The 15,184-nt window shown below is 28.8% G+C and overlaps 2 protein-coding genes and 1 non-coding gene across 4 annotated transcripts; all 3 read left to right on the forward strand.

Annotated features, from left to right (window-relative positions):
- The first annotated feature begins 729 nt into the window (after positions 1 to 729).
- LOC127255914 (uncharacterized) lies at positions 730 to 8,098 on the forward strand. 2 transcript variants are annotated; one of them, XM_051281688.1, is made up of 4 exons: positions 730 to 924; positions 4,832 to 5,238; positions 6,401 to 6,559; positions 7,505 to 8,098. In XM_051281688.1, the coding sequence occupies exons 2-4, from the start codon at positions 4,939 to 4,941 to the stop codon at positions 7,865 to 7,867; spliced, it is 822 nt and encodes a 273-aa protein (XP_051137645.1). In that variant the 5' UTR covers positions 730 to 924; positions 4,832 to 4,938; the 3' UTR covers positions 7,868 to 8,098. The 2 variants fall into 2 exon arrangements, with proteins under 2 accessions (XP_051137645.1, XP_051137646.1); XM_051281689.1 differs by having other exon boundaries at positions 4,878 to 5,238.
- LOC127256032 (small nucleolar RNA R24) lies at positions 1,640 to 1,758 on the forward strand. Its single transcript, XR_007839758.1, has one exon. It is a non-coding gene; the product is annotated as a small nucleolar RNA R24 (small nucleolar RNA).
- A 4,143-nt stretch (positions 8,099 to 12,241) lies between the features above and the next one.
- Positions 12,242 to 15,001, forward strand: LOC127255774 (probable protein phosphatase 2C 61). The gene is made up of 4 exons (XM_051281501.1): positions 12,242 to 12,457; positions 13,032 to 13,307; positions 13,421 to 13,547; positions 14,414 to 15,001. Exons 1-4 carry the CDS (start codon positions 12,290 to 12,292, stop codon positions 14,803 to 14,805), a joined length of 963 nt encoding a protein of 320 aa, XP_051137458.1. The 5' UTR covers positions 12,242 to 12,289; the 3' UTR covers positions 14,806 to 15,001.
- The last annotated feature ends 183 nt before the right edge of the window (positions 15,002 to 15,184 follow it).

Genomic DNA, 15,184 nt, shown 5'->3' on the forward strand with positions numbered 1-15,184 from the left:
ATATATGCACAAGTCAACCAAATATGCACAAAATTTGTTAATATAATAGAAGTATGCAATTTAAATTTTATAAAAAATACCTCTGTTTACACAGATATTTTAAAGTTGATATTATTTATTTATGAGAATTTTTAATTATATTTAAAGGAAACAGTAATATTTGTATATTATGGGTTTGTTTTTTTAAAGTAAATTTGGCAAATTTTGCTTGGTGTTTGTTTTTGAGATTGTTGGAATATAAATTTTTCTATGTGAAGTATAAAGATTTGTATATGTAATATAAAAATAATGAATGTGTGTAGTGTATTAATTGTTTTTGAAAAAATATGAAAAAAATATTAAAAGAACAAAACAGATTCCCTCAATTTTATTTATTTTTTTAAATTATCGAATCAAATATTTTATTTTTTATTTTTTGTATTATAAAAAAAATTAATTTTTTATTTAAAATATTACATTAATATTTATTTATATTTTTTGATAAAAGGCATATATATGTGCTAAAACACAACTAGTATATTAGAAGTAGAATAATACTTAATTAAGATACAGGCTTTATTATACAGGATTTTTAATTTTCATTTATATAATAAGATATTACTATTTAAATTAAAATTGAAAATATAATTCTAAAAGTAAAATCAAATTTCAAACAAAACTACAAAATAATTGAGGCTGTTTATAAATAGTTGGAAAGTAATGTCCTTCTGAGTAAATACACCACAAATTCACAACCCCTCTCTCCCTGACTTTCTCTCTAGGGTTTCATTCTTTGCCATTTCTCTCCCACTATATATATCCACACACATGCGCAGTCGCCTGCAGCCTCTTCCATGGCGCTCCTTCCTTTCTTCGTCTTCCAGCCGCCGCAGTCTCATCGCTTCTTAGATTTGTTTGCAGCATATTAATTTTCGATCCTCCCAGGTTTCTGCATTTCCTCTTGAAAATTTTTCTAGAAATTGTTTGCAGATATGGCGTCTTTTGCTTAATTCAAGTTTTCTTAGGTTGAGATTTGGGGATGGCTCCATACGAGTCAGCAGCAGGTGCCTCTATAATGGCAATCTGTCTGCCGCTTGGAGCCGAAATCGCGATACCCGATTTGAAGATCCATGAAATGCATTTTCTCAATTGCTGTTTCATGGTACAATAGCTCGGGCAAAAATTGATTTAATTCCACGCGATTTCGCAATATATGGATTTCTACATCCACACCTCTGCGTGTGTTTATGTCCGGCACTTAGAACCGGTGTTTGTTTAAATCCGCCATAGCAGACCGCCTTTTGCACGGTGCCAAAATCAAACGCTGCCTTTCACGATTGGAGGAAGCTCGATCGATTGATGTTCATCGTCATCGTTATAGTTTCTCTTCAAATTTGTGGCAGCAATACATGTTTCAATTCTTGAAACGAACTGCTTGATTATGTTCATTTTTTATGCTTTGATTGGTGTTAGGGTTCAAATAAGAACGATGAATATGAGATCTAGCAGTATGCTTCCTATTTGAGCATTTAATCCTAAGAATAAATATTTGATAATAAATATCTGATGCTTTGATTGGCTTGGTTATGGTTTGGATTTGAATTGAGAAATATGAAATTGGGTGTTTAGAGATTCAATCTATTTGAATTTTGAAAGTTGATTGACATTGATGAAGAGCTAACATGTAAGAAGGGATCAAGAACACAATGCAATGATAGCTTGTGTTTGGTTCTTGATTCTTCAATGAAATTTCTTTGTTACGCTTGGCTTCTGAGTCTGTCTTCTTTCATTTTGCATATTGTTTGTTCTGTTCTTGATTCTCTTTGATCAAGTATGGCATCTCCATCATTATCTTCAAATAGTTTATTAGTGAAAAAATTAATTTTAAAAAATATAATAGATGTGGTTTGGGTTTGCTATAAAAGTAATATTTGATGGGATGTTTTGTGAAAAGAAATTTTTTTTTTTTTTTTTTTTTTTTTTTCCGAAAAATGCAGAATTCATATAAGAAAATTTGGGATTAAGAAACGTACCTTTAGTAATACTTAATATTTTTTTTAATTAAAAATTAGTTTTAATTTTATAAATTAAAACAATTGAAATAAATAGTTCTTTGATATAAAAATTATTTTATTTGTAAATATATAAATTTGTAAAAATTTAAGGGTTTGTTCACATGATATTTATTATTATTATTTATATTAAGTATGGAGAATTGTGTATATATTTTGTGTATTGTTGATTTTTTATAATGAATAAGAAAATATATATTATATATATTGTATTAATATGAATTTATAATATATTTTTTAGAATATTTGTTAGGAGTTGTGCTATAAGTAAAAAATATATATATAAAAAAAAGAAAAACACTATTTACAATATAAACAAAAGTGATCAATTTAAAAAAGTCAATTCATTTTAGTTCTATTGTAGATAAATTTAATTAATTTTGATCTTCTTGTTGAAAAATCAACAAAAAACATTGACTAGGACATAACATAATATGATTTGGCAGTTAACTTGAACTAAACACGACCGTGTTGGAGCTAATCGACAGATCTCAGGCTGCTGCTTGCTTTAGCTAGCTCTTATCGGTAAAGAAATTCAATTACTGGCGCCGCTAATCCCACTTGACCTTTGCCTACCGTGGTTATGATCGGTTGTTGCCCCTAAAGCTGACAAAAATTGACTCGATACGACAACTAGACATGAACCCGATACAAAATAATTGAGTTTGGGTCATAGACTTCAACCTGTTTATGTATATGGGTTGACATGAACCCAATACAATAATAAACGGGTTATGTTAGGGTTGAGGTTCTCAATTCGAACTCGACACGATAATCCGATTATAATATATTAGTATTGATTAATATATTTATTATATATGTAAAATAATTATAATTTAATAATTTTCTCATAAATTAATTTAAATTAAGTTCAATTTTAAATAATTTAACATAATTTACGTTCAAACCAATAAAAATTAACATAACACATATTTATATTATATAAACCCTAACACGATCCGTTTATTATTGTATCAACAATTTAATTACATAATAAACGGGTCATGTTACCGGGATGCAATACGACCAAAAATAATTTAATTTGAATAAAGAATTTAGCTTTAATTATGTATACGGGTCAACATGAGTCAATCCGAACCCGACACGATAATAAACGGGTTAACATGAACTTGATACGATAATAAACGGTCGAGTTAGGGTTGAATAATTTAATCCGTTTAAAGTATTTAACCCAATACGAATCAACCAATTGCCAGCTCTAGTTGCCCCATCGTTAGTTCAAATGGATTCCCGGCTAGAAATAGATAGATAAGGAAGAGCCTCCAGATATTCCCCTAACGATAGGAACACGGGTGTGTTCACTTTGTTTTTATCTCTTACATATTTTTTTCAAATAAATTAATATATTACACATATTTATTATTTATATATTACATACAAAATTTCTATACTTTACATAAAAAAAAATATCTTTTCCAACTATTTTCACTGAACAAACACACCCATAATTCCTTATACCTTACATAACAATTATCTCGGTCTATATTCCGAATGCCTAAAATAAAGATGATCATAGAAAATGTAGGTGATTTGATCCAATTTTACAAGGTTGTGTTGATCAAAGCGAATGCCGTTGTGAACTGTTACATCAGATTTCGTTAAGTTTATGTCAGTATTTTTAGTGATGTTTCAATTGATTGAATTTATTTACAATAGATTGATGAATATTTTATGTTAGAGATCATCGTTGATAATTTTTTTATTGTATTGAGATAATATTGATTTTTTTCCCAAATATATAAATACTACTCCCTCTGTCTCCGTCCAAATGGCTCTTTAGAGTTTTGTAGTAGACTAAAAAATAATAGTATTTTATAGTTAATGGAAATGTTAAAGAGGTTTTGATATTTTTATAGTTTGACTTTATGTAAAAAATAATTGTATATTCAATAATATATTTGTAATTTAGGTAAAAGTTAAGGTATTTTGGTAAAAGTTAAGGGTATTTTAATAATTGTATTGATATATGATTATTTTTACTAAAATAGAAAACAAATACTCTAGAATGGGACGAACGAAAATGATATAAAAAGGTACCTTAAGTTGCGGCAAACGAAATATTAATTTTTATATATATATTTTTATCACATTAATTTAATATAAATATAAATTAAATAAAAAAAAATTATTCCAACTTATAAACATAATTAAATTATAAATTAATCAATATTAAACATTATATACATGTAACAATTCTAAAAATAAAATTAATGCATTTGGTTTGTATTTCTAACACAAATCAATAATATTCAATTATTATGGTTTTCACATAAAAATAATATTTATTTTATTAAATATTTATTATTTATTTATTAATTTTTAAATATTAATTAACAAAGAGAGTATTAACTTATTGAAATTAAAATTCAAATCAAACTATAAATTTCAAACCAAAATTAAACAAAATATAGTTAATTTGTCATTTAATATAAATAACTACTCCTTCTGTTTCTGAACTAAATATTCTTTTGCTTTTTTATGTAGTTTTATAAATATTAGTATTATATTGGGATATAGTAAGAATAAAATAGAAATGACTAAAATAACCTTATTAGTATGTGTACTATAAAGGTAACGACATTTGTGTAATATATCGTAAATTGTAAGGGTATTTGTAATGTTAACTACATAATAGTTATCACACAGACTAAAATGGAAAAATAGACAATTTTGTTATTGAAACGAGGGAGTAATATGAATTGGTTACTATTGCTAATCAAATTAACTAACAGGTCTAAAGGCACTCTTTGTATTGTTAGAATGTTAGGTTGGTACTGAAATGACAAAAGTACCCTCCAAAAACAGTCAAAAACAGCATCGGCGACGGCGTGGATAACCAAAGGACAGAAGACACAGGCCGAGCGAAATGCAGGAAACCGATGTCCCGACCTTCACTCCACCGGCGGCGGGGCATGGCGGCGGTGGAACCGGAACCGGAACCGAGTACATACTTCCGTCCAACCGATGTTCGAGCGAGGACATTTTATTCTGCATCGACGTCGGACCAGAAATGCTGGTGGAGATGAAGGTGAACGTGCCCAATGGCCGGCCGTACACCAGATTGGACTCCATAAAGCAGGCGATTATGCTATTCGTCCATGCGAAGCTCACAATTAATCCTGATCATCGATTTGCCTTCACCGCTCTCGCGAAATCCACTTATTGGGTATTTATTCTATCTTCGATTTGGTACTGTTAGGTTGCAGATTTTTTCTTACTATCTAGTTTGTGGTTGAAGTTCGTTTGTTAATTAACTCAAAAAGCCTTGTTAGCACTGATTCGTTCATTTATTAGGTGCTCCTCGTTGAGGATCCCTTGCTAACTATCTCGGCATTTGGAACTGTTGAAATTCTTACATTCACTCTTTCAAAATTTCATCTCAAATTAGACTTATTCAATTGTGTCTTAAGTTACATGAAATGCTTAATCGAGCTAAAAAACGCCTCCTCGGCTTCGTTAGCTTCTTGAGAATATATATATATATATATATTATTCAGACCTTGTTATGTATCTAAGGCCATTTTGCATCCTAATTTTGGTTGCCCTTGTGTACGTTTAGTTTTCGATTGATGAGATTTTCACCTTTTAGTTTTCTATAGCCATTGTTTACATGCTTATACATATATATATATATGTATATATGTATGGGAAAATTGTTGTTGTAATACTGCTCATCAGAATATAAAAAGATCTCTAGGTTGATCGGCTGTTTTGTGAAACTGGGAAAACTACTCGCTTTCTGGAGATAGCCTAAGGCTGTAAAACCTGAACGGAGCACATTACTCCAAAATTTTGATGAGGATTAAGTTGTTTTTGATGATTTATCATAAATGCCATCGAAAGCTAGTGATAAAATCTAGTTATATACCTTAGTAGTAATAGATTGCTGCCGTATGCCCTGCTATTATGTTGATTGTGCCACCTCTACAAATGTTATATTTGATTGTTACATTTTGTCCTGGTCAAGAACAATTCTATAAATCCAGTCATGTTACTCAAATGTTACAAATTGGCCCACTGCGAGCTTTATGATAAAACTATGAGTGAAGCATTGGTTGGAAAGTTTAACTTTGTTGAAGTAGTTAACAAATCTGCTAGAGGTGACTTGTGAGTGCTAAAATGATTGTTATACGATTTCTTTGGATCTCGATTTTCATTTTATCTTACTTTGGTATATTAACTCTGTCAGAGTTAAGAGGCAGCCTTTTCCACATATTAAACACACTTATATGCTCCCTTATTCCTGTAATTTTGTTTAGTTAATAAGAAATCCGCCTTTGTTAGTTAAAGACGTCATCCTGACATCCATTTATTGTTTTTCTGTTAAGCTAAAAAAGGAGTTCAGCTCCGAAGTTGATTCTGCACTTGCTGCTTTACGAGATATCTCTGTGGATTCATCATCCACTAGTGCAGATCTCACTCACCTCTTTAAACTAGCAAATCATGAAGCGAAGAAATCCCGCTCACAGAATCGAATATTCCGAGTGGTGAGTATATCCGTGAAGCAACTGTTTCTGATTCTTAATAATGATACTGTTTTAAGATTAAGCAAGCTGGAATTGACCAGTGTATTGGAGCCAGAAAATTGTAGAAAATTTATTACTAGTCCAGTTATGGTCAACTAGATTGCAAAATAATTTTGGATACATATTCTCGTACGTATTGAAGGAAGGGTATTAACATGAGTTATGCCATGTGAAAATGAATGAAAGTTTGAGGTATTACAATCAAACTCATAAATGGAAGCATATAGATAGTAAAACTAAGATTCATCTGTATCAATTATTGAGGATGTCTCCACAGTCCAAAAGGATAAAAGATGCATCGTTTCGTAATCAGGTAATAGCTTTAATGATCTATGCATTACACTCCTTTATTTACTAAGCTTATCCTATGTGTCTTGATGCTTGAATATAATGCTTAGATGAAATTTCATACAGACGTCTAAAACATCCTTACGTGTTTCTGCTAAAAGAAATTTCTGTTTTCCTTCCTAACGCATTGTCCCTTCTTGGAAAAAAGTTATTTCAATGGTAAAGCATGATCTGTGTTCAAGATTTTATTAAGAAAAATTCGAACGCTATCTTGGCTGCATATTGATATAGAAGAAGTTAAATATTCCATAGTTGACACATTTTTGAAAACTAAATGTCCTTCTTGGGGAGATCTCCATTTTTTCTTTAGGTATCAAATATTGCAAAAAGTCCTGGTTCTAAGCTGCTAAGTTTGTGGTATTTGTGTTAAAATGTCATTTGAGAAATTATTAATCGTGCATTCGATCTTAATTCCAGTTACTTATTAAATTTACTCCGTTTTTATTCTAGATTTATTCTTCTGGTTATGTTTTTAACATCTTCACAATCTTCCCGGCTTATGACAGACTCCATGGTTTAGCAGAAACATTGACTGGTTTCCTATTTCTTTCCCCGCAGATCTTGCTCTACTGCAGGTCGTCCACCATCCCTCAATATCAAATACCTTCAGCCACAAAACTCTTCACCATGGATGTCATGTACCTCCACGACAAACCCGGACCTGATAATTGCCCACAAAAGGTGTACGACTCCATGGTGGATGCCCTCGAGAGGGTCAGCGAATTCGAGGGCTACATATTCGAGAGCGGGCAGGGATTGACACGATCTCTTTTCCGCCACATGTGTGTTCTGCTATCCCACCCTCAGCAACGCTGCTTGCAGGATGACGTCGACCTGCCCAAGCCTTTGACAAAGAAGACTCCTGCAGCTGAGGCGACCCCAGGGGACAATTCCAATACTGTTGCTGCCTCCCCCAGGTAAGTATGCTGAAACTTATCTCTTTTTTTTATCGATAAAACTTGCACGTAATCTTTTGGAGCTAAATTTACTGGTTTTTTTGCGCCAAAATTGCCTATATGCTATTTGAATGATGCGGAAAGCATGAATATTGTTTTTGAGTTTACTTGTTGCTGTTGCTTAGATACACATTTTTAGTAGCCGAGTTGTGCCGATTATATTTTGAGTTCGTTAGTAAGTCAATTTGTTCTTGTTTGAGGTTGTTGGCCTGTTTATAATCAAAACCCGCGACAATAGAATTAATTAGAAACTTCTTAAATCGAACCAAAACGCTTCGAATTCAATAATTCATATATATGTCTTAATCAAGCTAGAACACTATTTAATTTATTTATTTTTGTGCTGATGTTTTTGATCAATTTTGAGCATCCTATGGGGTGTAATTGTTCAATTACCACTTGTTATTTTGGCTTAATTTAGACATACATGCTGTGTTAAGGTTTGGGTTTTTTTTTTTTTTTTTGGGAATTTGATGATAATAAAAACATTGATTGAAACAGTATTTAATGTTTGAAGTTCACAATTGATTTCTTTTTTCAATGAAATAGCCCTAAGATTTATTGGATTTGAAGCTTTTTGTTTCAACTGACCAACTTTTAGTTAATTGCATTGTTGTGGGTTAGGGGGTTTAAGATTTATTGGATCTGTAGATTTAATTGTTAATTGTACTGTTGTGGTTTAGGGTTTAGGAGTAATTTTATTTGTATTTTTAAATTTTAAAAGTAAATTGATTGGTTTATTACATAAGCTTTTTAACAACATATTTACAAAATAACTACAATTTTAAGAAGTATCATAGTCCTTTAGTTAACACTATTACATAATGCAAATAAGGCCCTTGGGTGTCCGGGATGATCTGATCTAGTTGCGTTGAGGTAAATTTTGTGCAATTTAGTCCACAAATTAATATATGTATATATATATTAACAACAAATATGTGTCGAAATCAACTATGAAATATAAATTGTATTGTCTTTTAATATATGATATGTGTTGTATGTTTTATATTAATATAATATAAATACAATATATAGACGGACAACATATGTCATAATCAAATACAATACAATATATATATATATATAATTGATTTAAATACATAGTGCTTTTATATGTGCAGAATGAAAATTTTAACATAGTGTAGATTTCCTTTTTTTCATCATTATAATCCGTCCCATATATTTTAAAGCATTATATTTAATATTTAATTTTATTCAAAATGTAAATGAGCATATTTTTTGGGACGGAGGAGGATTATTATGGACGTGTTCTTTTAACAAAACAATATATAAAATATTTTTTCAAAAATACAGTTAAATTGCAAAAGAATTTACCTGTAGTTTCATGCACTTTCGTCAAATTTCTATACTTCTAAAAGTGCGTGGTTTCATAAACTTTGCTTCTAATTCTTTTAAGGATACTTATTAAACGGTATTTGATATAAATGCGCTCAAACTGCGAATAAATTTTAGATTCTAAATTTCGAAATCCCTAAAATTACAAATATATTTATTTTTTATATTTAGCCTAAAAAAATAGTAAATATACTAAAAAAATAGTTATTTTTCTCATGTTTTATCAGTTTTTTTTTACTATTTTTTTTATGTTAAATATATATATTTGTAATTTTAGGGGTTTAGAAATTTAGATTTTAAAATTTATTCGTAGTTTGGGAGCATTTATGTCAAATACCGTTAAATAAGAACCGCAAAGGGGGTTAGACGCAAGCTTATGAAACCACGAAAGAGTTTTCACACAGTTTTAGAAGTACGGGGAATTTGGCTCAATTTTATAAAACACAAGTAGATTTTGTGCAATTTAGCCCAATAATATTAATGTATCACATGTATTTGTTTATTTTCATATTTTCTATACAATTTTTTATGTTTTACATGAAAAAAATTATTTATTCAAACTATCTTACAAAACAAACACCCCTATAAATTTTGTATATTATGTAGGGATGAACAAATACTGAAATCAAAATCCTTCAATTGAACTAAATCAATTTGAATTTTTAATTAATCAATTGGCTTTTGGTTTGATTACAAATATTATACTATTAAGAAAGTTGTCATTGATTTTTCTCATGTTGATTTTTTTATATTAGTTACGTAATACAAATTAAGAGAAAAAAATAAAAATATGTTTATTAGAATCTTATAATACAAATATAATAATATTTGTAAGGTAAATTATTCAAATGTAATAATTGTACAATAACCCAAAAATTAAATAACAATTTTGCACCGGGACGAAGGGAATATGTCAAGTTCGAATAAATTAATGTATTTAGTATTATTATTATTATGCTATATGTAAATCTTTTCTTTAAAAAAAAAAAAAATTATGAAAAAATTTAACACATAATTCGATCGCCGCGTCCACATATACATTTTAATATTTATGCAGGAGTTTTCAAACATTTCGAAAGTTAGGGCAGTTTATAATTATCTATTTATTTAATAATGTGTTAATGGGTTTGATAAAAAGTTGTGAGTGTATTGATAATTTATTGGACAGATTACTATTGATAACAATTATTATTATTATTATTATTATTATTATTATTATTATTATTATTTGTATATGCTGACTTTAGGCTCATAAGAAAGGACAAATTTAATTTAATAACGTTGGTCGTATTTATGTTTATATATATTTTTTTTTATTTCAAATTCAAATTGACTATAGATTAAATAACCCAATTTGCAAATAGATTAATTAGTAAGAGTTGAAAATAAGCAACAGATGAAAATTTGAAAATATATGTTGGCCTACATATCATGTATATCATCATCGTCGTCATTTATTATTATTATTATTATTATTATTATTATTATTATTATTATTATTAATTTCTACCACTAAGCTAGACGTTATAAACAGGTTATAATAAATAATAGTCGGTTCTCACATTATTAAAAAATAATAATAATAATAATAATAATCACATGAAGTATCAATCGATAACATATAGTGTGCACATTGACGGTATATATGATAATAATTCATACTTTCCACCGTTTTAATAAAATAGTCTTATTTATCATTTTCGTTGGTTCTAAAACAGTAGTCTTATTTTCATAAATAATTATATAATCATAAAACTATTCCTACTTTTTCATTTTTATTACACAATTGTCACTACTTTTTACACTAATACACTCAGAATTGCATAAAAGTCTTTTATTCATATTTTTTTTAATCAACTACCAATATAATATCAATATTCCTTGAATCTCGTGCTCAACTCAATTAAAACTATATTTATAGGACGGAGGATGAAGTATATGTTTACAAAAATATATTTAAACTAATAGCACCTAATAACAATTTATACATACATATTTTACTAATGCATTATCAAATTATATTTGATGTATTAATTAGTAATAATTACCAAACGAACCATTAATCCCTACAAGAATACACATCCAATAAACAAATTTAGACGTGTTTGGAGGTTTTTAGAATTTTAAAAATTTTTAAAAAAATAAAAAGTTGGTATTTGATTCGATATTTTGTGAGAGAAAAAATATATTTGATTTGATATTCTTTTAAAAAAATGAATAGGGCAAAATAAATTAAATTGTGTTATGTAAAGAAAGTCTAATTTATTGTTTCTTCTTGCAATAAAACATTACATTAAGTCAATTCTCTGGCGGACTTTCCTTCCTTATTAATTACTCCCTTCGTTCCTTAACAATCTATCTATTTTTTCATTTTGGTCCGTCTAATAACAAAGTATTTATTTTATTTTTTTTAGTAATTGTACTATCTACCTAACATTACAAATACCCTTCCAATTTACAATATATTACACAAATGTTATTACATTTATATCATACAATACTAATAGGGTTAATTTAGTTTTTTACCTTTATTTCTACATTATCCCAATATAATACTAATATATGTAAAAAATAAATGAATATATAAATATGGAAAAAAAAAGGAATAATTAATTAATAAATACCAACATTTATTACATATTAAAAAAAGCACACGTCATTCCAAATAGGATGGATGGACGGTTGCCCTTTGAACTGAATCTTGGGCTAACCTAAAATAATAACAATAATTAAATTAATTAATTATTTAATTAACAACACGTCACATATTAATTAATTAATTAGTCAATTATAATAAACCTCAATTATTGATTTTGAACTAGCCCCTAAGTCAACCAACCAGCCAATTAATTAATTAGGGATTTCTTCAACTCTCTCCAATCTCTTATTAATTTCTTAATTACACCATTATCAATTAAATTAAATTAAATTAAATTAAATTGAGACACTGGGACTGGGTGCCTGCCTGAATATTCTTCTATATATATATTATTTGGATTCCAAATTAAACTATCTGAAGAAGAATACAAAAATGGGGATCTGTGCTTCCTCAAACGTTGTTCATTCTTCTTCAGACGCCGACGACATTTTTGGCGCCGCCGTCGTTTACTGCTCGAAAACCACCGCCGGCCGGCGAGGTTCCGCCTACTCCCTCACCGGAAGCAAAGGCCTCAACCAAGATTCCGCCATTCTTTACCAGGTACGTAATTTTCATTTTTTGATGTATATATATATATGGTTTAATAAATAAGGGTGTGTTTTGTCAGTAAGTTTAACTATGTGTTATAAATAGATGTTGATATAATAATATTTTGAATATAAAGTAAATTTATAGTATTATTTTTTTTTATCGCTCGGTGATTTATCTATTTTTCTATTTTGGTCTTTCATAATAAAATATTCATTTTTTTTTATAATTATACTATCAACATAATATTATAAATATTTTTTCAATTTACAATATATTACACAAATATCATTACTTTTGTATCATGCAATACTAATACTAGTAAGGTTAGTTCAATCCTTTTATCTTTATTTATACTGCATCTCAATGTAATACTAATATTTCTAAAATTTTATAAAAAAAATAAATTGATAAATCCATATGGAACAGAAAATATAAAAAAATAATAATTATTTGATGTGATATTTTTTAAAAAATATATATGAATAATAAAAATCTACACTAAAATCTAGTGAAAACACCACCTTAATTATTTTCATATTAATTAATTAATGTGAATTTCTATAATATATATATATTTTTGTAGGGTTACGGGGGTGAGGATGGGGTGCTGTGTGCGGTGTTTGACGGGCACGGTCAGAACGGCCACGCTGTCAGCAACCTCGTACGGAACCACCTGCCGGAGCTGCTTCTCCGCCACCACAACAACACCTCCGGCGACGGCGAGAATAATAATATGATTAAAGAAGCATGTGTGATAAGTGCATTTACAGCCATGGATAAAGATATCAAGATTCTTCATGATCAGACAACCTTCGACTTGGCCTCCAGCGGAAGTACAGCTGCACTTGTCATCAAACATGTACGTAATAATTAATCAAATTAATAGATTTAATTAATTAATTATTTAAATATTTTCTTCTGATCTTTAAAATTAATAATCTCTTAAATTAATTAATTAATTAATTTTATTAGGGAGAAGAGTTGGTGGTGGCGAATCTTGGAGATTCTCGAGCTATTTTAGGACAACGAAGCGATGGGAAGAAGGGAGAGAAAGTCGTCCCTTTTCAGTTAACCACGGACCTCAAGCCCGGACTTCCATGTAAGCAACAACTTTATTTTTTTATTTTTTATTTTTTTTAACTAAAAAAGCAAAAAAAAAAAGTTTAATAATAAAAAAAGTAAAATAAATTTTAGATGACAGAATAATATTAATTTTTCTCATAACAATATCATATTTAACTCACTATACAAATTTTAAAAATTAAGAAAATTACTAAGGGTGCGTTTGTTTGGAAGTTTAGATTTTGAGTTGGGATTTGAATAATAAAAATTTTGAATTTGAATAGTTGTACGATGTGATATAAATAGGTGTTGATGTGATGTTTTGAATATAAAATTGATTTTTACTATAATATAAAAAATAAAAAATAGATTTTTGATTTTGATATTTTTTTGGGAAAAAAATGAGATGAATAGTGTAAATCTAATCCAATCTCCCAAACAAACACATCCTTAGTAAACACATCCTCTTATTATGTGATTAATTTAATTTGACGGTTGAGCTAAAGTGTATATTATATATATATATGCATATATGTTACTATGCATCATTTTTATAAAAAAAAAATAGTATTTCACTCAATTACTATTTTATTGAAAAAAAATAAATAAATTCAAAGTCTACAAAACACAATAGGGTATGAAAAGTGTGTTTAGATAGATTTTTTTTTTTTTTTTTTTAATGTAGTATGAAAATTGTGTAAAAGTATAAAATATATTATTTTAAATTAAATATCTGACTTTTTATATAGAGTATTTGAATGTTTTTTTGATTTTTTTTTACTTTTGTAAAAAATATTTTGTATTATTTATTTTGAAATTTTCAATTGAAAAATAATATTGATAAAAAAAAAAAAGCGAAATTTTATAAAAATAAATAATTCGATTCAATTCAAATATCTGCAGGCGAAGCAGAGAGAATAAGAAAGTGCAAAGGCAGAGTTCTTGCACTTAAAGAAGAATCCCATATTCTAAGAGTATGGCTGCCGTACGACGACTCGCCGGGCCTCGCCATGTCACGGGCCTTCGGCGATTTCATGCTCAAGCAGTACGGCGTTATTGCAACCCCCGATATCTCTTACCACCATTTAAGTCCCGATGACGAGTTTCTTGTAATAGCGACCGATGGGGTGTGGGATGTCCTCACTAATGAGACCGTCGTGTCCATTGTCTCGTCGGCGAGGAGCCAAGAAGAAGCTGCGAAGCTTGTGGTCGAGGAGGCTGCAGCCGCGTGGGAGAGCAAATACCCGAATTCGAGAAGGGATGATTGTACTGTTGTTTGTCTTTTTTTGCGATAAAATTGAATGCGTCTTATATGGTTACGGATGTGCATTGAAAGCGAATCTGTTGATTCGAATATAAAAATTCGAATTTTTTTTTTGAAAAAATAAAAATAAAAATTTAATTTCAAGGTTTATATTTTCCAATTTCAAATTTTTGATTGAATTGATGGAATTGCAAGTGAACAATATAAATTTCGGTTATTTAAACTCTCTTTTTTTTTAAAACCAAATTTAGTAGGATAATTTAGAAAGTATTAAATGATTTTATGTAAGGTTGGTTTGTTTAGTATTTTGATTTGAATTTGGTTTTTATATGATGCATTGAAAATTGTATTGATAATGTAAAAAATAATATCTTATGTTAAAGTTGATTTTTGTGAGATAATAATATATA

The sequence above is a fragment of the Andrographis paniculata genome, unplaced genomic scaffold (genome assembly GCF_009805555.1).
Source record: "Andrographis paniculata isolate CXL003 unplaced genomic scaffold, ASM980555v1 Contig54END, whole genome shotgun sequence".
Taxonomy (NCBI): domain Eukaryota; kingdom Viridiplantae; phylum Streptophyta; class Magnoliopsida; order Lamiales; family Acanthaceae; genus Andrographis; species Andrographis paniculata.

Excerpts from the sequence above, each read along its gene's own strand:
- LOC127255914 (XM_051281688.1), top strand. The coding sequence starts at position 4,939 with ATGCAGGAAACCGATGTCCCGACCTTCACTCCACCGGCGGCGGGGCAT. Across the intron at positions 5,239-6,400 it reads TCGCGAAATCCACTTATTGG|CTAAAAAAGGAGTTCAGCTC; the intron begins GTATTTATTCTA and ends TTTTCTGTTAAG. Across the intron at positions 6,560-7,504 it reads AGAATCGAATATTCCGAGTG|ATCTTGCTCTACTGCAGGTC; the intron begins GTGAGTATATCC and ends CTTTCCCCGCAG.
- LOC127255774 (XM_051281501.1), top strand. The coding sequence starts at position 12,290 with ATGGGGATCTGTGCTTCCTCAAACGTTGTTCATTCTTCTTCAGACGCC. Across the intron at positions 12,458-13,031 it reads ATTCCGCCATTCTTTACCAG|GGTTACGGGGGTGAGGATGG; the intron begins GTACGTAATTTT and ends ATATTTTTGTAG. Across the intron at positions 13,308-13,420 it reads CTGCACTTGTCATCAAACAT|GGAGAAGAGTTGGTGGTGGC; the intron begins GTACGTAATAAT and ends TAATTTTATTAG.